General features: G+C 27.3%; 1 protein-coding gene across 16 annotated transcripts in view; it reads right to left on the reverse strand.

Annotated features, from left to right (window-relative positions):
* Window positions 1-3149: 3149 nt before the first annotated feature.
* Window positions 3150-24389, reverse strand: part of para (paralytic) — a 92369-nt gene continuing 71129 nt past the window's right edge. For 15 of the 16 annotated variants that reach the window (XM_065509936.1, XM_065509938.1, XM_065509945.1 and 12 more), the window contains 6 exons: window positions 23675-23797; window positions 22837-23031; window positions 22183-22428; window positions 20033-20303; window positions 13804-14108; window positions 3150-11037 (listed from right to left, as the gene is read on the reverse strand). In XM_065509936.1, coding sequence (XP_065366008.1) covers window positions 10114-11037; window positions 13804-14108; window positions 20033-20303; window positions 22183-22428; window positions 22837-23031; window positions 23675-23797 — 2064 coding nt within the window. In that variant the 3' untranslated portion in view covers window positions 3150-10113. The remainder of the gene's footprint in view (window positions 11038-13803; window positions 14109-20032; window positions 20304-22182; window positions 22429-22836; window positions 23032-23674; window positions 23798-24389) is intronic. The other variant, XM_065509948.1, reaches the window with a different exon arrangement.

Raw genomic sequence — 24389 nt, forward strand, 5'->3', positions numbered from 1 at the left:
GCACTTAAAATAATAAAAATTGTAATGCATACTTTAGGGGGCTTTTTTTATTAAGGTTACTGGACCAAAAAATTTCTGCAAAAAAAGTTTGTCAGATCAAATTTTGGTGTCGATTTTCGGATTCAGCGTGTGGAGTTACGGTAAGTAGGGGTTTCCAGCCAAATCGGCCGGTAAATTTAGGAGAAAAATGCAAAAAACAAAAAATCTTGAATTTGTGTAAAATTTATTTTTAACACCTATACACACGCATGCTCTCATTTATTTGCACTTAAAATAATAAAAATTGTAATGCATACTTTAGGGGGCTTTTTTTTATTAAGGTGACTGGACCAAAAAATTTTTTGCAAAAAAAGTTTGTCAGATCAAATTTTGGTGTCGATTTTCGGATTCAGCGTGTGGAGTTACGGTAAGTAGGGGTTTCCAGCCAAATCGGACGGTAAATTTAGGAGAAAAATGCAAAAAACACAAAATCTTGAATTTGTGTAAAATTTATTTTTAACACCTATACACACGCATGCTCTCATTTATTTGCACTTAAAATAATAAAAATTGTAATGCATACTTTAGGGGTCTCTTTTATTAAGGTGACTGGACCAAAAATTTTTGGAAAAAAAAGTTTGTCTGATCAAAATTTGGTGTCCATTTTCGGATTCAGCGTGTGGAGTTATGGTAAATAGGGGTTTCCAGCCAAATCGGACGGTAAATTTAGGAGAAAAATGCAAAAAACACAAAATCTTGAATTTGTGTAAAATTTATTTTTAACACCTATACACACGCATGCTCTCATTTATTTGCACTTAAAATAATAAAAATTGTAATGCATACTTTAGGGGGCTTTTTTTATTAAGGTTACTGGACCAAAAAATTTCTGCAAAAAAAGTTTGTCAGATCAAATTTTGGTGTCGATTTTCGGATTCAGCGTGTGGAGTTACGGTAAGTAGGGGTTTCCAGCCAAATCGGCCGGTAAATTTAGGAGAAAAATGCAAAAAACATAAAATCTTGAATTTGTGTAAAATTTATTTTTAACACCTATACACACGCATGCTCTCATTTATTTGCACTTAAAATAATAAAAATTGTAATGCATACTTTAGGGTGCTTTTTTTTATTAAGGTGACTGGACCAAAAAATTTCTGCAAAAAAAGTTTGTCTGATCCAATTTTGGTGTCGATTTTCGGATTCAGCGTGTGGAGTTACGGTAAGTAGGGGTTTCCAGCCAAATCGGCCGGTAAATTTAGGAGAAAAATGCAAAAAACATAAAATCTTGAATTTGTGTAAAATTTATTTTTAACACCTATACATACGCATGCTCTCATTTATTTGCACTTAAAATAATAAAAATTGTAATGCATACTTTAGGGGGCTTTTTTTATTAAGGTGACTGGACCAAAAAATTTCTGCAAAAAAAGTTTGTCTGATCAAATTTTGGTGTCGATTTTCGGATTCAGCGTGTGGAGTTACGGTAAGTAGGGGTTTCCAGCCAAATCGGCCGGTAAATTTAGGAGAAAAATGCAAAAAACATAAAATCTTGAATTTGTGTAAAATTTATTTTTAACACCTATACACACGCATGCTCTCATTTATTTGCACTTAAAATAATAAAAATTGTAATGCATACTTTAGGGGGCTTTTTTTATTAAGGTGACTGGACCAAAAAATTTCTGCAAAAAAAGTTTGTCTGATCAAATTTTGGTGTCGATTTTCGGATTCAGCGTGTGGAGTTACGGTAAGTAGGGGTTTCCAGCCAAATCGGCCGGTAAATTTAGGAGAAAAATGCAAAAAACATAAAATCTTGAATTTGTGTAAAATTTATTTTTAACACCTATACACACGCATGCTCTCATTTATTTGCACTTAAAATAATAAAAATTGTAATGCATACTTTAGGGTGCTTTTTTTTATTAAGGTGACTGGACCAAAAAATTTCTGCAAAAAAAGTTTGTCTGATCAAATTTTGGTGTCGATTTTCGGATTCAGCGTGTGGAGTTACGGTAAGTAGGGGTTTCCAGCCAAATCGGCCGGTAAATTTAGGAGAAAAATGCAAAAAACATAAAATCTTGAATTTGTGTAAAATTTATTTTTAACACCTATACATACGCATGCTCTCATTTATTTGCACTTAAAATAATAAAAATTGTAATGCATACTTTAGGGGGCTTTTTTTATTAAGGTGACTGGACCAAAAAATTTCTGCAAAAAAAGTTTGTCTGATCAAATTTTGGTGTCGATTTTCGGATTCAGCGTGTGGAGTTACGGTAAGTAGGGGTTTCCAGCCAAATCGGCCGGTAAATTTAGGAGAAAAATGCAAAAAACATAAAATCTTGAATTTGTGTAAAATTTATTTTTAACACCTATACACACGCATGCTCTCATTTATTTGCACTTAAAATAATAAAAATTGTAATGCATACTTTAGGGGGCTTTTTTTATTAAGGTGACTGGACCAAAAAATTTCTGCAAAAAAAGTTTGTCTGATCAAATTTTGGTGTCGATTTTCGGATTCAGCGTGTGGAGTTACGGTAAGTAGGGGTTTCCAGCCAAATCGGCCGGTAAATTTAGGAGAAAAATGCAAAAAACATAAAATCTTGAATTTGTGTAAAATTTATTTTTAACACCTATACACACGCATGCTCTCATTTATTTGCACTTAAAATAATAAAAATTGTAATGCATACTTTAGGGGGCTTTTTTTATTAAGGTGACTGGACCAAAAATTTTTTGCAAAAAAAGTTTGTCAGATTAAATTTTGGTGTCGATTTTCAGATTCAGCGTGTGGAGTTACGGTAAGTAGGGGTTTCCAGCCAAATCGGGCGGTAAATTTAGGAGAAAAATGCAAAAAACATAAAATCTTGAATTTGTGTAAAATTTATTTTTAACACCTATACATACGCATGCTCTCATTTATTTGCACTTAAAATAATAAAAATTGTAATGCATACTTTAGGGGGCTTTTTTTATTAAGGTGACTGGACAAAACATTTTTTGCAAATCAAGGTAATTTATATGTACTTAAATTGGAGTTTATGGATGTGTGCATTTTTATTTTATCTTTTTTGTTTATGTGACCACCATTTGGAAAAGTACTTACCAGAATCAGGAAATATTTCCTTAGGTTCAACTTATTATACCAGGGATGTAAAAAAATGCACTTGTTTTCCATTTGCATAACAAATTCAATTAAATTTCATTTTATTTCAGTTTTAGGTTTTGTTTTTTTGTTTTTTTTTTGTATTTTACAATTTATTAAGCTAAAGTGTGAAAAAATGTTCGCTTTAATATTTATCTGGTTTAACTTTTTGTTTTTATACATGTTTTTTTGTTTTGTTTTTGTATTATTTACGATTTTATGTTTGTATTTGTTTTTTATTTCATTTTATTTAAAAATTCAAAAATATTATGAATATTTTGAAAATCATAAATTTAGAAATACATATAAAAAAAAACTTGAAATATTTATAAGATGAGAAAATTATTATATAAAAATTAATGAATCATAAACTGCTTATTTTGTATAGAAGATGATTTTAAAGATTTTCTTTTTTATTACATAAGATTTAAATTTTATTGTGCATTTTGTTTTGTTAAATTGGGATCATTTGTATTTTATTTATGTACCTCTTGCAGTAGTTATTTATTAAATTTCAGGCATGGTTTAGTTTTTTCTTGTTCATAGATACAGTAATCATTTAAACTTAGTTTAAATTTTTAATTTAATATAAAAAAACAAAGTTTTTCTTTTTTTTTGCTATTTTAGAGATTTTTTAAATAGATTCATATAAAATCGTATTTTTTTTTGTAAAAAAGATTCAAACTTAACAATTTGATTTTGTTTTTTTTTTGGTTTTTTTATAAATAGATTTGAGTTTTTCTTTTTGGAAATAAACGAAATGGTAAAAAGATATGAAATATTTTAAGGAGTTTTTTTATTTGTTTTGTTTTGAAGATTAAGGTAAATGGTATTTTCAGTTTTGCTGAAGGTACTAATTGGGTCTAAAAAGTATGTAAAGTAACAAAAGTTGGTAAGGAACGAATATTTTTATTAAACACAGACATTTGTTAATATATGTATGTAAGTAGAATATTGCTAATAGAAGTATGCGGCTGGCAGGCATTCAGGCAGGTGTGTACAATAAGCAAATGAAATGGGGATTAATAACTGTTTCAATTTACTCTAATATAGCCGGGGAAGTTGCTATAGATTAGAGTTTTATTTTAATTTGATTTTTTAAAAAAAAACCTGCTGAAAATTTAAAGTTATGACTTGAAAAAGCGGGCCAATTAAAATAATAAGTTTTCATGAACAACAAAAGTCTGGACATTGTAAAGCTTGACTTCTACTCGTATGACAACTGACTGACTGACTATTTGCAGGTGAATTAAGTTTCAAATTAAATTGAATGATTTTAATTCTATGTGTAATTAATTTGTTGTTGTAAAGCGAGTGACAAAAAAATATATATTTCATGTATGTCAGTGTAAAATGTCTGTTATACTGGCATAGTGTTTGTTTTTTATTTCTTATATTTTTGGTTTAACGATCTCAGTCTATTTTTTAAATATTTTGTTTTTTTTTTTGTTTGTTTTTATATAGGTATTTTATATCTGATTATTTATTTTATTTTTGTTTTATTTTAAATTTAATTAATAAATCAATTGCTTATGTTAAAAGCTATTTGGATGGAAATATTTTTCTTTTGTATTTCACATAAATATTTATAGCAAAAAATACATTTATCATACAATACAAATCTGGAAAATGTTAATTAATTCATTATTTAATTAAATATTTCATATTGTGGGAGACGATTAAGCAATAAAATTATGGAAAATTTACTCTTCAAAACAAATATTTTTACTCGTATAACAAAGTGAGTGCAAAGGGCGCTGTGCGGTGCTGTGTTGGTTGATTGGGTTTTTCTGTCTGTTAATTTCAATATAAAATTTCGAAATCTTCTATTAGCCATATCCAAAAAGTAAACAAAACAAAATAAACAATAATAATAATAAGTTAACAGTTAATAGAGTAGTTGTACTATATTTGAAAATGAAAAAAAAATATTAAGATTCGTTCGTAACTTAAAGTTAAATTTATAAAAGTAATTAACTAAATAAATATTTGAAACATATTGTTTAATAAATTTAATAAAATATAACAAATGCTTAGTAAGTTTTAAATTTTGTTACATTATTTCTGTTTTTTATTTTGTTTCAGTATTTTTACATCACGTAGGCAAATTTGTACGTAGAGATTTATTTGTTTTTGTAGATTTTCAGGTCGAAAAATGTTTGAAAACTGAAAATAATAATAAATCCTATTCAAGAGGTGGAGGAAATTCGAAAATTTTGTAAATAAGTACTTATTATTGGAATTGAAATTGAATAGAGTATTAAATTCCTAACCCCATTAGCACAATGTATAGTTATGTTTTAACTTGAAGTTAAACGGTGAGTTTAACTAAAAGTTAACATATATATAACTAGACATTGTATTAATGGGTGGTTAGTAGAATTACCCTTAGTTTTTATAAGGGGCAAGAAATTTTCCTCCTTAAATTTAAAAGTAAAGAGTGATTTAATATTTTTTTTTTGTTATGAGATACTCTTACGTATGTATTATAAACAATGCAAATTAAATTAAGCAAAGTTAAATTGAATAAATGTTATGTTTTTTTTTTAATAAACTGGCGCCTTTACACACTAATTGTGGTAGAAATTACAATGTATTTTAGTTTTAGATTTATTTTTTATTTTTGTTTTTTTTTTGGGGGGAGAGTTCTGGTTTTTATTTTCTTTATATTTATAGAATGCATTTGCTTTGAGTTTTTTTTGTTAATGATTTTTGTTTATTAAAGACATTAAATTAAATTGTTTACCTAAATGCTCTTAAATCAGAGCTTCGTTTTCATTTTTTTTTTTTAATTTTTGCTTTTATATTTTTAATTTTAATTAGCTAGACTTAAAGTTAAGGTAATTTACAATGTATAAAGCTAAAGTTTTGTTTTTTGTATTATTTAGTTGTTGTTTTGTTATTATTATTTATTGTTAGTATTGATTTTTATTATTATTTAGAAATGTTAATTAACAAAAAAGCCATTGCTGTTGATATTTAAAAAGTTGTTCATTTTTTTGTTTGTTTATGAAATCGCGCGTAATTTTACATAAAAAAAATATAATTTACATATTTTTGCTTTTTCCCTATATATTGTTTTATTAAAGTTTTTTTTTTTTTTTTAATAATAAAGTTATTTTTGCTTTTTCATTTAGGAGAAGAAAACAACTGTGAATTTCCTTGAGTTAAATTTTTTTTGTTTTTGTTTTGCTTTCAATTTTTTTATTTAAACGTTAATTTTAATAATAATAATAACTCTAAAGGCTTAATGGCATAGCAATTTTATATAATAATAATAAGTAAATTTATAAGTGACTTTTTACAATTTTCATAATCAAACAAAAATGTTGAATGTTAAATAAAAAATTAAAATTATTTTTAATAATTATTATACACACTTAAAGCTCTTTATTGAATTTTCTTTATTTTTTAATTGTATTATATTTTCATTATTAATCAGTGAAATTCATAGCTATTTTATTAAAATTGATTTATTTATTTATTATTTTTCTTTTGTTTCTTTTTGTTGTCAATTTTAGGTTTGTCTTATTGTATATAGAAGAAGAAGCAAAAATAATAACGCGACTTTTAATATTTCATTATTATTACATATTTTTATTTTATTAATTATTTATTGTTTAATTTGTTTAAGTTTAATTTTTATAATTTCTTTGTATTATATTATTGTAGTATTTTTTATTAAATTTCCTAAATGGCAATGTTTTTGCATATTGTTCCTTTTTTTGTTTTTTTTTTTTGTTTCATGTTTATTATTATTCAATTTTATTTTCAAGGAACAATTTCCTTTTTTATAAAATTCTTTATTATTTATATTTTATATAATTAATCTAAATTATGTATAAATTATTTATTTACGTTTTGTTGTTTTTTTTTTGGGTTTTTTTTGTTTCATCTCGCCCGCCCCTCGCTGTTAAGAGTGCACTCAAGTTTGTTCTTAATGTAAAAACTTAATTTTCTGTTGCATAGCAAACATTTCTTTTAGTTTTTGTTGGTATTTTTTTTTATTTATTGTTTCAATTAAACGAAATCAGCTTAAATTAAAGTAAACAGATTGAAGCAGTTCCTTAATTGGTTTTTGTAAGCTTTGAATTATTTGTTGAAATGTTTCGAACCATTTTGTACTTGAATACGCACGTTTTTGAATTGGTTTGTTTAGATTTTTTGTTTTATTTAATTATTTTTAGCGCAATAAAAAATAACAAGGTGAAAATTTTAAAAAAATAATAATAAAAAATCAACAAGAAACTCTTGGAGGTATTTAAAAGTAAAAAGTTGAGTTTGATTTTGAGAAAAACAAAAAAAAAAAAACTGCCACCAATTTTTAAGAAAAATAAAAATGTACAAATTGATAGAGAAGCCAAAAGCTTTTATGAATGAATAACAGTAACAGAAAGGTTTTGTAAATGAAAATACACAACCAAACGAAAGATTAAATTACAATAATAATGAAAAAATAAATTTAGATTTTAAAAATCATAATGTTTTAACTATTAAAAATGCTAAAGCTCTGTAATTGATTTGAAATGGTTAAAAAGATATAAACAAAACAATAAATACATAGTATGTATGTATGCATGTAGTTACAAAGAAGCCAATTTTGAATATAATTTGTTTTGTTTTTATTTAAATTTAATTTAATACGGGTGCTCTTGAAATCATTAAATTAAATATTTGTTATTAAATTCAATGAATGTCAAATTTATTAATTTTTATTATTATTTTTTTAATTCAAATTATGTAGTAATGTTTGTTAGAATGTTTGTGTATGTGTGAATGTGTATTTGATTGTATTGTGTAAGTGTGGGGGTACATTTTTATAGTTTTTTAACGTTTTTTTTTTGTTTTTGTTTTTTTCTTTAAGACGTGTGCAATTCAAACATAATAAATAGTTTGCCTTTTTTAAGAAACAAATGTAAGCAACAAAAAAAAAAAATAAACTAAATTAACAATTATAAAAACAAATATTTCTTGATAGTTTTAAAATACTAATGGATCTTTAACTAAAAGTTGCCAGAGGTTTCATTCGTTCTAGAATAATCACTTAAATGTTCATTTGTTCTCCTGCAATGTTTAGCTTATGATTCACCAGCTATTTATCGTAAACTTAAGTATCAACAACATGCTTAGATCTGAGAAGCTGTAGAATATGTGCTGAAGTTTTTCAATTAAAATGAATTTTGTGAAAGGAAAACATCTAGCTGTGTACTTAAGTTTACATTCCAGTTTATATTATTATTATTATTTATTATTTATAACAAGGAGCGCTTTAATTTTTAATACGTTTTCGTTTATATTTTTCGTGTTCTACCACTTTTCATTCTTAGTCGCCTTATTACTTTTTGTTTTTTTTTGTTTGTTTTGTAAGCAAATAATGTGTGATTTTTTTTACTTTTTGTGTATTTTATTTTAATAATAAATTAAAAAAAAAAAAAAAAAGAAATTAAAAAATTATACATGTCTAAGTATATTTATTTTTGCTTAAATTTGTTTACATACAAGTCCACTTTTTTATTTATTGGTTTGTAATTGTCGCTTACACTCTCTTTCGTCCTTCTTTTATAGTTTATCTTTCGATTTCGATTTGAATTTCAATTAATGTTTTGGTTTTTGTTTTAAGTCCACTGTTCGTTCTCTGGTTGGAGAACTCAGTTAAGAGAGATTGTTCAATTCAATATCACTGTTTTTTTAAAGTTTTTCTTAGTTCTTCTTTGTATTTTATTTATTTTTCTTGTTTGTAAGTTTGTGTCTTTGTTTATAGTTTTTTGGCTTTTAAAGTTTTTATTTTCTTAAATGTTTTCTTGTTTAAAATTTTCAACATCACAACACGTCAGGTTTTTGTATCTTTTATGTAACGTCTTTTTGATTTGCTTGTTTGTTTTGTTTTATTACGTTTGTTTGGTTTGTTTTTAAAGTTTTCTGCGCCCCAACTCCAAGTTTTTTTTTTCAGTGTATTTTCAAAGTATGCAGTGAGAGTTATTGTTGTAGTTGTTTTGTTTGTGTATTTTAAGATTTTTATAGGTGGTGTGCTTTAAAAAGTGTTATTATTATTTTTATTATTATTATTATTTCATATTTTAATTATTATTTTTGTTTGTTGTTATTATTATTATTATTATTATTATAACTTTAGCTGTGCTTTCATTGTTATATTTAAAATATTTTATTATTATTATTATGTTTTGTTTGTTTGGCAGTCGGCTTAATTTATGTAGTTTTATTATAATTTTTGTGTTTTGTTATTTAAAAAAGCATATTTTTATAATTTTGTTTTTTTTTATATTTTTAAATTTCAGTATTTATTTATTGTAGAAAAAAATCATAATTGTTGTTTTTTGTTTTTGTTTTTTTTATAAAAAAAGAACCCGTTTACAATACAATTATCAGAGCTTGTAATTTAAATTGTTTTGTTGTGTGTTATTTGTTTTTGTTTTTTTTTACTTATATATTTACATTATGTAGTTAATTAACAAACAAAAAATAGGTAAGATAAAAATATACTATGTATGTTTTATAATATATAAGAAAAAGAAAGTAGGAAAGGAAATTAAAATGAAAAAAATAATTCAAAATGTTGGTAATTTGTTAAACATATTTTCAATACAATATTTGTGATTTGTTTGTTTGTTAGTTAGTTCTTGACTTCATTTATCATTTTTTACATTATAGATTTTTACATGTTTTTCATTGTTCTAAAATTAATAAATCTGCATTCGTTCCGTTTTTCAATTCGTGTTTACTGATGTAATAGTTTCCGTTTCCGTTACGGAATTCAGCTATTTTGTTTGTTGTTGTTGTTCTTGTTGTAATTGTATGTTTAACTCAAAAGAATTATTTGCGCATTTGTTTGTACGGTGTTGTTGTTATTATTATTAATATAATTATTATTATTGTTGTTGTGTGTGTACATTGTGATATATTATTATTAGCAGAAAATTAACGCTTTAGTTCTCGCGTGCATCTTGGAGGGGGGGGCGAGGCCTGGCTCAGACATCTGCCGTTCTGGATGTTATGCTCGGCGATCTCGAGTGTATTACAACCTTGTGACCGTTTTTTGTAACAAAACCATCGCTTTCAACTAGCACTGCCGTCTGGCGGCCGTTACTACCGCCGCTGACGCAGCCTGGGCTTAGGGGACCCCCATTAGCACCAGCGTCTTCGTGCCCACCGGCCTCGCCCGTTAGAAGCGCATCAGCACCTTCGCCAGCACCGCCACTGCCGCTACCATTAGGGCTGCCACCTTCCGCGCCATCAGCAGCATCTTCACCGTCAGCAGCTTTGTCTTCAGCTGGATGTTTGTAGCGATGCCACGCCGTCTGTATCAGACGGGCGCAGTATTCTTCGCGTTGTCGCCACAGCGTCGACGATACCGGATCGTAGCCCTCGGTATCGGGTCGAGCAGCTATTTCGCCAATTTCTCCTGTCTCTTCTATGGGATTGCCCTTGCGTGCGAAGAAGTCTTTGGTCAGGGCATCTAGAATATCTACGCAGTACATCATGTCGCCCCGACAGATGGGTATGTCCATCGATATAATTTTGTACTTGTTCGGTTTGTGAATCTGCAGAGGCGGCTCCAGAACGTCCAAGAATTCGGACAACTGATCGTGCCGAATGTACTGGGTACCCTCGGGATCGAATTGTTGCCAAATCTCATAGTACATGTCGTAATCGTCATCGGTGAGACCCTCCTGTACATCCTCCGTAGCCTGGCTATAGTTCTCGAGAATGACAGCAATGTACATATTAATAACTATCAAAAAGCTTATAACTAGATATGAGAGAAGAAACGTAATTCCGACGGTCGCTGAACCACAATTGCCCGGATAGCCTTTGTCGTTGTCGGGTGGATCGCAATTTTCCTCATTGATAATGGCGTCTAAAACACCATCCCAACCGGCTGAGGTAGACATCTGTGTTTTTGTTAAAAATACAACATTATTGTTTTTGTTTCAGGGATTGATTATTGTTCGCAATTTGTTTGATTTATGTATATTATAGATCAAATTCAGTTAGTTGTATTTGAATCGGGGTAAAACCACAGATTGTCAGTTTAGAAACGGTTGGGTTGGCATGGTAGGTAAGTTGAATTACATGAATAGACAGGTGGTCGTTCGTTCATGTTTATATTTAGAGTATTGTTTGATTGATTGATTGTTTGGATTGATTGATTGTTAGCAGTGAAAAAAGTTTGATAGAAATTGGTAGAAATATTTGGAATTAGTTATTATTTTTTGTAGAGAAAAATTATTTATTTTGTGGTTTTGATTAGTAGTACAATTATTAAACATAAAGTAAACATTTCTTGGTGAACAAAACAATCACTATTAACTTATTAATTGATTGATTGATAGATTGATTCACTGATTTATTGAATAATTGATCAACTGATCTATTGATTAATTGATTGATCGTTTATTAAAAAAGTATAAATGTATGTTGTATAGGTATAGGTATGTATTCTAGACTATGTAGAATAAAATTTGTTTTAGTTGTAAGTATTTGTAGTGGTTTAACAATATAAACAAATTTAGCTAATTTTTTTTTTTAAAAAAAAAGCAAATGGTCAAATTTAACCATAAACCAAGAATCCTATAAGTATAAGAGTGTATGTAAATCTAAAAATCACTAAACTCTAGAAGAAACTTTTGTTTGCTTTAGTTTTGTTTTGGTTTATTGTTAATTGTAGGGGGGGAAGGCCAGTAAGCAAAGTAACGAAAAATTATATAAAACTATAAACTATTGAATCTAATAATCTAGAAAATTGCTACAAAATTTACCAAGAAAAAAAAAAAAAAGAAAATTACATAAAGAAAGTAGGTTTACAAAAAAACCTCGAAAGCTCTTTCTCAACTTATTCCTACAGAATACGAAATTATGACACAATAACTTAAAAGCTTTCATATTGGAAAGCTTATATGAAAAGCTTTTGAAAGAAATTATTTTATCCTACGAAAGCTTTTACTAATACTCAAATTAATTAATTAATTGTTTTAAGTATTAAGTATTTGTAATTGTATTTATTTGTACATTTGTAGTTTTTGTTTGCAATGAAAGCCTTGTTGGTCTGTTTCTATTTCAGTAGACTTTTCCCAGTAAGCTTTTCAAAGAAAGCAAAGCCATAGTTTTGTGAAGTAAATTTCAGAAAAAACAAGTGTTTTTTAATAGAGTCATTTTTCATCTTTTTTCATTCTTTTTAATGCTGTAAGCTGTTAAATGAGGAATTTTAACATTATTTAAATTGGTGATTGTTGAAAGAGCTGAATTAGATTTTTTCTTTGAGTAGAGCAGGAAGCTTAAATGAAATGAGTTGTAAAAAAGCTCGAAAGTAAAAAAAAAATAGAGTTAAGGGGGGAGGGGCAGGTTAGAATAGAATTTAACACAAAATTAAAACGAAAAACACAATTCGGGTTAATTAATAAAACAAACAAAAACTTAAAGCTGTTTTAAATTTCTAAGGCAAAAGCATTTGTAAAAACTAATGAAACCGAAAATGTCAAAAGTTAAAAAAAGTTTAAGTATTAAATTAATATTATTAAACGACATAGCAAACATAATTTACAGATATGCAGAAATGCAATGAAGTATGTAGATATTAATCCTTAAATGTTCAAACAATTGTGACATGGCATTTGGATTTATCCGCAAAAGCCCTTTATATATATATTATTATTGTATACTCTCAGTTCCACCATTCAGAGTGAGCTCTGAATTGACAGAACCGTACAGCAAATGAAAAATTTAACCCATCCTGTGTAGTTTAGTAAAATTTTGCACCTGCTGCCAAACAGAGTTCAATAAGCGATGAACATTGAAGATTTAATATGCATAAGAAACGTAAATAAAAATTTAAACCATAACAAAAGGAAAATTGTAAGAGCAGCAAAAGCTTTTTTTACAGGATTTAACTTAAATAGATTAGTTTTGATATGAATGTATACAGATTTTGGTTTAGTTAAGTAAAGATAAGGAACGCACTAATTTAGCTTTTACCAACAACTACCGCAGCTTGAATCAACACGTGATATTCCCTTTTCTCTATTCATTGTTCATTTTTTGTTCTTTGTATTGGATTGATTGATTGATTGTTAGTTTGTTTGATTGATTGATTGATTGATATATTTTATTTTGTTGCTGTTGTTGGTTAAGAGGTTCGACACAGTCAATGTATTTCTCAGACAAACATAGATTCATCTCTATCTCTGTAATGTGCACGATAGAGGTAAATCACGATTGGAACACGAACACTAAAACGAACGAACGACCAAACAACACAGCTCGTTTCTACTTCTTCAAAATAGATGCAACAAATGCCAAACTTTCTAAATACATATAAATCTAGACAAATTTACTACAAATATTCAGTCAGTTATTGCATATTTTGAAATTGTGAATTCGTCTGGTCGGTTTGTTCGGTCGGTCGGTTGTTCTTTGCTCGATCCAATTGTAATCTATCTCTATCGATCGATCTAGTGAGATATACATACGTTTGAATGTGTGATTGTATTTCAGTGTGTATTTTGGTTGGGATAGAGTATGTGGGTGTGTGTGTGTTAGTAAGTGTGTGTGTTAGTGAGTGAATATTCATAATTCGTTTTGAAATAGTATACCAAAGGGAATATCACCCAACGACAACAACAATAGACAACATTAACCGTTTGAGAATTGTGGTAGCTTACCTGAAAGAGCAATATCATACTTTGGCCAAATGTCTTAAAATTATACACGTCATTAATGCCACCCTTTTCTTTGACATGCATAAAGAAGGACATCCCAAAGATGGCAAAGATGAACATGACCAAAAACAGCAGTAGACAAATGTTGAATAAGGCAGGCAATGACATGGCTAACGCAAACAGTAGAGTTCTTATACCCTTCGCTCCCTTGACCAAACGCAGGACACGACCCACTTTGGCCACTCTCACCACACGCAGCAATGTCGGTGATACAAAATACTTCTCAATGATGTCGCTGAGTACAAGACCTATTTATATTTTTTGTATATATATTTTTATATGTGAAGAAATATTGTAGTTACATAGAAAACCAAAAAAAAAAAGGAAAAAGAGAGAGGGGAGGAATTGAAAAATAAGGTACAAAGATAGATAGCAGCATACAACTGATTGTTCAACAAAATCCATTTAATTACAATATTTTTTTTTTAAGGACAATTCGACATATTGTGTTACACAGATTATTTTACGATACGATAGTAATAATGTTAATAATACAATAATAATAAATAGTAAGTAATGTAAACAAAAAATATTAAATGTAATAATACTTAGTCAAAACTAAAGAAAAACTCGTTAAAATGAAGACAAAATGAAAAAAAACATTAACAACAACATGTAAAACATTTATAAATTTATAACAATTTAATTTAAGGCTGGGTTAGGCTGGGCTATTCGCTTAGCTGGGCGTAGAAAAAAAGCTAAAAACTTCTTGTTGTTTAGCGGCATTTAGGAGGAGCTTTTAACGTAAGACTCTCTTCTAAATTTTAATTTAAGTTTTTTTGCTTTGTTTTTTTTAATAAAGAATAAAAACTAAATGTTTAAATTTTTATAATTACAACATCAAAATTAGGACATTTGGATTTGTAGAAATACATTTAAATTTTACAAAATAGCGTTACGTTTGTGGTTCAGGAAATGAATAATAATAATTATGTAAAAATACGTAATAGTGAGTATTAAGGTGAAACATTTATTTAGGCAAGAATTGTATTTGAAAATTCTTAAAAACAATTATTGCCCCAAAATGATGGCGATGATGGTTAAGAGGTTAAATATAGCTATTATTTTGTAAAAGAAAATGATATTTATTTTACTTTTTGCGATAATTCGTAGCATATGGTTAGTAGCAAATATCTACCCAACATTATCACTCCACACTTTCTTGTGAACTTGTTCATTTAAGTTTTGTTTAAGCAAAATTTCATTCAGTTAATATCGTAACATTATAATTTGGATACATTTTAGTTTGAATTTTAATTTTAATTATTTTGTAAGTTTTAACAAATTTCATTTGCCAATTTCCAATGTTAAACCTCAATATTTTGTTCATTGGTTGATTGATTGATTGATTTGAAAATGCTTTTAGTCAATGATTTTATTGTAGGTAAAGGATTGTTTTTCTTTTATTCGCTAAAATGCACAAGAGGTTCTCTAATAAGGAATAAATTATTGCGCTAATTAATTAAATAGTTTGCACTACTCCAACTAAGTTCTTTTTTAAGGGAAGTGATAAGTTGAGTTTATTCTATTTCATTTCATTTAAAAGTTTATTTAAAAGAGATTTTGTATCAAATTTTGAATCTAATTCAATCAACCCCAACAAGAAATACTCGTATGCAACAACTATTTTGTTTTATATTCATTTAAACATTTATAATATTCAAGTGTAAATAAGTGTTATTTTTGTTTGTTGTATTCTAAAATTTACATTTTCTACTTCTACAATAAATGTTAACGTTATGGAAAATACTCGTACTTTGATTTAATTTGTAGCCATATGACGAAAAAGATTTCATACTGCCTGTAGTCATCTGACTGCAAAAATCAATAGAATGATATCTAATGATTTATGCTTCTACGTACGTTACGTACATGTAGTATATATGAAAAGGTGTCTTTTTTTAATTCCCAACAATGTACAATAAACCGTGTACGTTAAATACCCGTCTCGTTAAAGTGATGCCCATTCACATGCACACATTTAGTTCATTTTATTGAATAATTTTTTAGGAAAATATTTAAAATTGTTTCGAGGTTATCTCACATTATGGTCCATAACTTTAGTTTTACTGAACCGATTTTACCGATTTCCGATTTCCGATTTTACCGATCTCAATAAATTCGGTGGTATATTTTCGACTTGAGCATGTTTTACACACACACAGACAAATCTGATGAATTATTTTCACTTTTGACGATGGAAGGTATTACGTAAAATTTGGAAAGAGCAAAGGATCTCAAAAAGACACCACCACTACAGTAAATGCAGAGACTACCACTAGAATTAATAAATTTTAAAAAAACAATCTTAATTTCTCTAACAGAATTTTTAGAATGCAGAATTAAAGTCATTGCCAATTATTGTTATTTAAACTAATTTCGTAAAATTTTCTTATTGAGGTTGATTTCTCGTTTTGGCAAACAAAAAAAGCTTTTTTTTGTTATATAATTAAAGCTTTTTTTGATGTGATTCATTTTATTTCAATTCAATACGTTACGTTAGATTTCATTCAATTTCAATTACTTATTAAATGTTACAAATAAAAATAATAATAATAACAACATTAATAATTAATAGTAGTATTTTAATAAATATATAAATATAAATTACGAAAAAAGCATGCATTAACATAAAATGTACGAGTATAAGTTAAATACACTTTATTTTGTTTTATAATTGTAGGTTAGTTTAAGTACTAGTAATCTAAATGGTAGTTAGTACGTTGATTAACTACAATACTTGAATATGTACTAAATATAATACCAATGCACTCTGCTGATAAGTTTTGTTGCTACAAATGCTTGATTGTTTAATTTCAGTTTTAGTTGAAATTTTTGTTTACGTAATTAGTTTAAGAGAGTGTTTACTATTAAACTACGAGAGTTCATAGTAAAGTACATAATATCCATTGGCAGTATGGACCAAAACCATTAAAATGATTCAAACTTTTGTTGGCATGATTTCATAAGTTTTGTAGCATTGAAAAGAAGTTGAAAAAGCAAAAGCTGTTCTGTTTTTTGTTATTTTTTTTTATTTTTGTTTGTTTGTGTGTTGATAAGTATTTCTCTATTTTTTGAAGACAAATGACAAAGTTGAATTGTCCAACATTTGCAAATGTGTTAAAGCTAAAAGCTTCATGCCAAACGCAAAAGTTTACAGAGGCATGTAAGATAAGTGCCCCCTTCTAAGGAGAGTTAAGCATAATCATACATATCTCTGACTGAATCGAACGTAGAGATGAAAACATTACACAGTTGTTGTTGTGTCAATGCTTCACCGGATTAGCCATATACATCGTACATTTTCTATTGTTTTTAAAAGCAATGAAAGCTTTTTGTCAATAGAGCATATAATTCCAGAGGGAGAGAGAGAGATAAAGAGAGATAGTTAAACGCGATACTCATTGGTTTTTAGTTAGCGAGAAGACATTTCCAATTTTCGTGAGCTTTAGTAAGGCTTCTATAATATTATAGTGGTTGTATTAATATATTCGTCATTATGGATATCACTTGAAGATCAAAGTGATAATTTTTTTGGTATTATACCAAATAAGCTTTAAGCTAAAAAAGGCTTTTCCTAATAACTTTTTGTAATGGTGGTTTTAAGCTTTGGTGTTAAAAATTCTTTTTGTGGAACTTTTTTTTATATAAGTCATAACTTAATAACAAAATAAAATAAAACTTAAAAGCTTTTTAAGCTTGGCGAAATTATAAACTTTTTAATAACAAAAAAAAAGAACATTTATTTTAACATTGAAATTTAACAAGTAAAAGAAACATTTAAATTAAAAAAAGTAATTCAAAGTTTAAAGAAACTTTTAATTTTTAACGTAGTAGTAGAAGAAACTTGAGGAATTGGAAGAGCTTAAATTCGTAGCTATTAGGCGCAGTTTAAAGTTTAAAGCCAACAGCAGAAATTATTTTTGAAACAAAATAAAACTTTCTTTTCATTACGTAGACCTCTTTTGTGTTCAAAGTGAATACAAAAAGACTTTGGCATGAAATGAAAGCTTTCTGCTGTTTTTGAATGTAGTAAAGCATATTTTAAGCCATCTTTTAAATTTAGCGTTAAACTTTGTTATTTTTTTGTTTTTTGTTTTTCTTAAGAGTTGTCGTTTTATATTTGGTCAGAACTTTGTTAAGCCATTTATTTATTTATTTATTTATTTATTTATTTTTTAATTGTGCTTACGTATGTATTAAAGTAGTGACATTCAATCTGATTTCTCGAGTGCAAATCGTTAAAACAAATAAACTGATTGGAAGACGCAAATAACACTTAAAGCAATAGGCTTTAAACAATCTTCATTTTGTACTCAAAGTGTTCAAAATCAATATGATTTCATGGATCTAAATTATATTTAAAGTTGGGAAATTTATTTGGAAAAAATTGGAATATGTATGATGTTCTTATTCATTGAATTGGAAGTAGCGGTCTTAATTAAATTAAATAATGATACTTGGTTGTTATTATTTAAGTATGTAAATAATTTTTAAAATTATATAGTAAACGTTTTGCGGTTTTGCTAAGAATTACATCCTGTTTTAAGTTGGGAATTGATTTATATGTACTGACTTTTGTGATCGCTGGGAAGTACAGCAATATTGCGTTGATGAGTTTATACATGCGTTATTTTGTGTAACCAATTTTTACTTACAATCCAAGATCATTAATCAAGTACAAATTGAATTACTTAAGTACACCCAGAAAAAAAATATAGTTGCACATGTTTACTGTACTATTACCATTTCAATATTTGTACATGTTTTTCAACAGTTTATGTTCACTGTAACTATTTATATAATTACGGCAATCATAATATGTTAAAATTACCATTACCACAATCATATTAACAATTATAGTGACCATAATATTGTTAAAATCTTGTAAACATTTTCAAATGGTTACAGGAAACATGTACAACTATATTTTATATCTGCGTGTACATTAAAAATTTAACATATTATTTCCGATGACAATTTTGCTAAACTGTCATAAAAATGGAGAATATTACAAAAAGGGAATTTTGAATTTTGAATTTTCATATACATTTTCAGTAAGTATAGTAAATTTTTGTAGCTATGCATATGTATTTGTGTAAAGCAACAAGAAGTTCAGGTTGAATGTCACTATTTAAATACTTGAATAAAAAACTGAAATTCGTTTGCTTCCTTGTACACATAAACTTTAAAATGTGTGTTTTTCAACATTCTTTATCCGACGGTATAATTAAAAAAATTTATAGTCACATTATCATGAAATTCAAAGACAATTCAGAAAATGTTTTCACAGATCATTTAAATAATTTTTCAACTACACGAGTATCAATGATTTTGATGAGAATTACGGTTAATAAATAGTAATAATAGTTATAAACAATTTTTACTTTACGGTTATGGAATTTAAAACTTTAACGGGATTTTATAGAAGCTCTAAAATCTATGTGTACAAAAGCTTTCAGGAGTTAAAGCTTATTAATTTTCAAATAAGGGAAGAAGCTTATAATTTTGTTTACAAAATAGTTAAAAAAAAGAAAATACAAAAGAATGAACACCAAAAAATATACGAGATTCTTTTTTTAATTTACTATTTACAACAGTAGGTATACGATATATACGATATCTAGTATATTTTTTATACAAATTAAACTAAAAAACAGGGATTATACAAATTGGACAGCAACATATAATTGGAATGAAGAAGGAAGAGGAGATTTTTTTTTTAATATAATTGGCAACAATAATACAATACAAGTTTTTAAATATTGGGGAAATTAGTTATTATTATTATACTTAAGCACAACATTAATTAAAGGTTGTTAATAACAAACAACGTTTACAGCACAACACTTACATTAAAAAACCCAAGGCTCTACAGTGAAATCAATGTACGACAAGCCCGAGTCATAGAATGGGGCGGTCGTAACCTGAGAGACACCATATGCCTTGGGCCAAAATACTTGGATATATACGATTAGTCGATTATATACAGTTTAGATTTATAGTATTTTTGTTAATGGGTTTTGTAGATATTATTTTTGTACACAAAAACAACACAAAGAATTTAACGGATTTTTATATATTTTTTTTTGCATTTTGTAGGCTTTTTTGGTGACTTGGTTGCTCCGGTTATCGGATCAAACAAGCCAGAATCGGACGTTTGGTTACTTACCTAAGATGGATAAAATGACAACTACTACATCAAATAAATTCCATGGCTCTTTGAAATAGTGATATCGTAAAGCGAATATTTTTAATAGACATTCGCCACTGAAAATAACTACGAATACCGCATTGAGATAATCAAGGACAGCATTATATGTATCCGATGCATCGTAACGATCGAGTGTCATGGTAAACATGTTTAAACCAATAAACAACATAATGATAATATCGAATTTCTTATCAGTAACTATTTCAAATACTATTGCTTGTGGACGCCACTGTAAAAATAGAGAAAGATGTGGAAGAGAAGAGGGAAGAAAAAATCGTTTTATATTTAAATTTTCAATACAAAAAAAACATATTAGTTTTCACATTTTATATACTATAATTTTTTTGATTTTTTTTGGTTGGTTGGTTATTGAAAGTTTTAATTTTTCTTTGTTAGTTGAACCTGTCATCTATCTGGGTTATAATATCGATATCGATTCGATTAAATTATTATTAGTTTCGGGTTTCTGTTTGTTCAATCTATATTTTCATATCATATCATATTGTTAGTACATCTGTGCCAATAAATAAAACTTTATTTTATTTATAAATTATCTTAAAAATTCATTCTCAAAGAATGTGGATTTCGAAAGGTGGACCAATTGGGAACCCAATATGTAAAATTTAGTTGCAGTTTATGCTTTTCTTTGGGTGGACAAAAGTTTATGTGTGGCCAAATACACATGCATTATGAAATTATTTCCAAAAAATTATGTTAGTTATTATAATTTTTAATTAAATTATTAAATATAAGTAGTATTATATTGTATTTATAATAAATAGGTATTTACAAATAGTGCTCTATTTAAAAATTAATAAAATTTAAAAAAAAATATATATATATATTTTTCTTGCCGATTTTCGGGGGAACATTATTTACAGTATTTTCAGATGTATGTACTTAGTTTTAAACCAATTTACTTGAAACCCTTTATGGATTTTTGTCAATTCCTAAAACGAAATATGAAGTCGTGTGGTTCAATGGATTTTTGAGAATTATTTTAGGTATAGATTCACGCTAATTGATTGTATTTTAAATATTTTTTTTTAAATAAAATCGATTTGCGCCATCGACGAAAAAATCTAAAAAATAATCAGAAATCTTTTGGGACATAAGAATCTATCTATATTCCGCCTTAGGAGATAAACAATTATTATATTTTAAATATCAATTTGCAACTCTGAAAATATTGTAATAATTAGACTTGATATTTTAAAAGAGATACTTAGGTTTATTTTGAGGTGATTTTTTTTAGATTTATTAGATTTTGAATGCAAATTTTGGCATGCATTAACATGCTTGTTAATGTGTCTAAGTTTATTTGAATTTACGTATTTATTGGATTTAAGAGAAATACAAATACTTTGATTGATTGATTTTGGCCATTGATTTGTGTTTTTGAGTAGGAGTACTTAGGAGAATAATAAGTAAATAAGAGAAAAACATGCCATTTTCATAGGTTAAGTTAAGTAAATATGTATTTAGTATATAATCATACGTTGCATATACATACTAAGAAGGATATAACACGAACCATGATTTGCTCGTTGTTTTTTGTTTTTTTTGTTTTACTAAGTTTTTTTTTTATTTTGTTTGCGTTGAAACATTTGAAAATCTTCAAATGGCAGACATAAAAATGTTTAATAACAGACAACCTTTTTGTATACGTGACTTAAGAGTGAGATAGGGGAGAGAAACGACGTAAAGTCATAGTTAGAGGAATATATTAATGTCCTTCTGCAGGACCTGCTATTTTGAGAAAAAGTCATGGAAGTGAATTTGGTAGAAAAAAAATAAAAATATTTTTTAAGTAGTTTTTGAAATTGGCACAGATTTTAATGTTAGTTTTGTTTGTTTGTTTTATCTAAATTATTAGGTTTTCGTTTAATTTCATCTTGATATCTTTTTCAATACACATACGTTCTGAATGTCTATATTTATATATAATATAAGAATTTTAAAATATGTTAGTAGAAGTTTGGTTTTGATATTTTGTATTTGATTTCGGTTTTAGTTTTAGTTTTCTTTTTCGATTTTTCGTATAGTTTAGTTTGGTTGGGTTTGGTTTGGTTAGGTTAGTTTAGATTTGTTTTATTTCGAAGCCTTACCCTCGGTCTTGGAATGGCTTTTAATGGTTTTTTGGAGCCCATCTTTTTCATAGCATTATAGTACTTTTTCTGATCTTCTGTCATGAACATTTCTAATGATCCACCTGCTTTCTTCTTTTGTTCATTAAAATTATCAATGATAACACCAATGAACAGATTGAGTGTGAAAAATGATCCAAATATAATGAAGAATACGAAATATAAATACATGTAGATATTGGTTTCTCGTATCGGCTGCTTGTCCACCTGTGGGTGTTTATATAGTTTCGGATATTTTTTTTTTTTTTTGGATTGATTGATTGATTGGTATTGGTGTAAGTAGGTTTGATGTGTTTGATGTGTATTGGTTGGTTGTTTGATTGATTGATTGGTTGGTTGGGTATAGTGTGTAGTTCATACATAACATAAGTGATATTTGGTTTGTTGGATTGGATTTTGGTTGGTGTAATTGTTTTTTCATATATATATATTTATATATAAATTAATATTGTTCAAGACAAGTTAGATTTTTTTTATATTTATCAAAATTATTAATCATAAAATAGGAAAAAAGGTAAAAAATAGAAAAATATTAATTAGTTAAATTCTTTAAGAATGTCATTAGAAACATAATTAAGATTTATTTAAAGTTTGATGAATATGTCAATAGTTTACCTCTCTTGAATCAATGGCATCGTTCATAATTTGTATCCAGCCCTTAAAGGTGGCCACTTGAAATAGACACAGATACGCATTACCTACATGATCGAAGTTCATTGCTGAATTTACCCAAGTGTAGTTCTCACTTATACAGGCATTACGATTGGGTATGATTTCATGACTTAAAGTCGTGTCGTTGCTATCTAAACACTATATATATATGTATATAAATTTGGGTGGTTTTTGGAGAAAATATTAATAAAAATTATTAAAAATTTATTTGTTATACATAAATAGGCTAAATAAAAATAATAAGATTAATAATACAACTTTGATTTTAAAGCTAAAAGCAGCTAATTAGCAAATTATTTCAAAACTTAAAAGGTTTTGAAATGGTGTGTCTTTTCTCATTTTCTATTTTTATTTGATCCGCTTGTTAATAAATTTACAATTAGAGTCGCCTGGTATCAAAACTAATAGACTAGATAAATAAATATTACAGGCGACTTTTACCTAAAACACACTCTATTTTTTTTGTTTTCTTTAAAATTTATTTGGTTTTTCCAAAGGTTACAACGTTCCACTATACTAAGTAATAAGTATGTAATTTATTAAGTATTGAGGAAAACCTTCACAACTCTATCAACTATTTACGAAAAATAGATGCAAAGATACGCTTTCCGAATTCTGAATTAAAATTTTCTTTTTTTATTGAAATGCTAATTTTTAACTGCTATTTTGGAACTGATTCGTGTATTGAGTACAAAACTCATTGATTTGCATTTCTTTAGCTAAATCAAGGAGTTTGTCTTGGTTAATATTTTTTTAATTTTGTTTTAATATGTCAACGTACCTTAAAATATTTTCCAGCAAAAAGCTGTACACCCATAATGGCAAAAATTAGCCAAAATATCAGACACACCAATAGCACATTGAAGATGGACGGTATAGCTTGAACCAGCGCATTTACGACAACCTTTTCGATTTTGAAGCGCCGGCATCGCAATTTGTTTGATTGATTGATTTTATTTGTACAATTTGATTGTGTGGTGGGTGGGGTGGTTTGACATGAGTTTTTATTTTGCAAATGATGTTTTATTTATTTTATTTTTTTTTTTGGTTTTCAATGATTTGGTAAAGATGTGTATTTGTTTTTGGGAAAATAGAAGATTTTTACACAATTATTAATAGAGTCAATCAACTAATAATGGCTAAATATGTATGTAAGTGTTTGAGAATTAATCTAATTTCATGTTTGCGTTAATGATGTCATATTGTACAAAATGTTTTGCATTGTATGATGTGAGTGATTATATTTAAAGTGTTTATTGTTTTTTTTTCTAAATTACATATTCATTAACAAACAGTAACTAATAAATACGAGTATGTAGTAGGTACATGCAAATCATATTTATTAAGACATAAATCGTGCATTTGCGCTTTGTGTTTATATTTACATGACAACAGAAAAAATGAGAACAATTCGGGATCCGCTATTGCTTCTTCATGTGGTCATTTCTAAATGGAAGCTTCTTTAAATAAATATTAATTCGTTAGTGAGCATCTCA

This window comes from Calliphora vicina, chromosome 4, assembly GCF_958450345.1.
Source record: "Calliphora vicina chromosome 4, idCalVici1.1, whole genome shotgun sequence".
Taxonomy (NCBI): Eukaryota; Metazoa; Arthropoda; class Insecta; order Diptera; family Calliphoridae; genus Calliphora; species Calliphora vicina.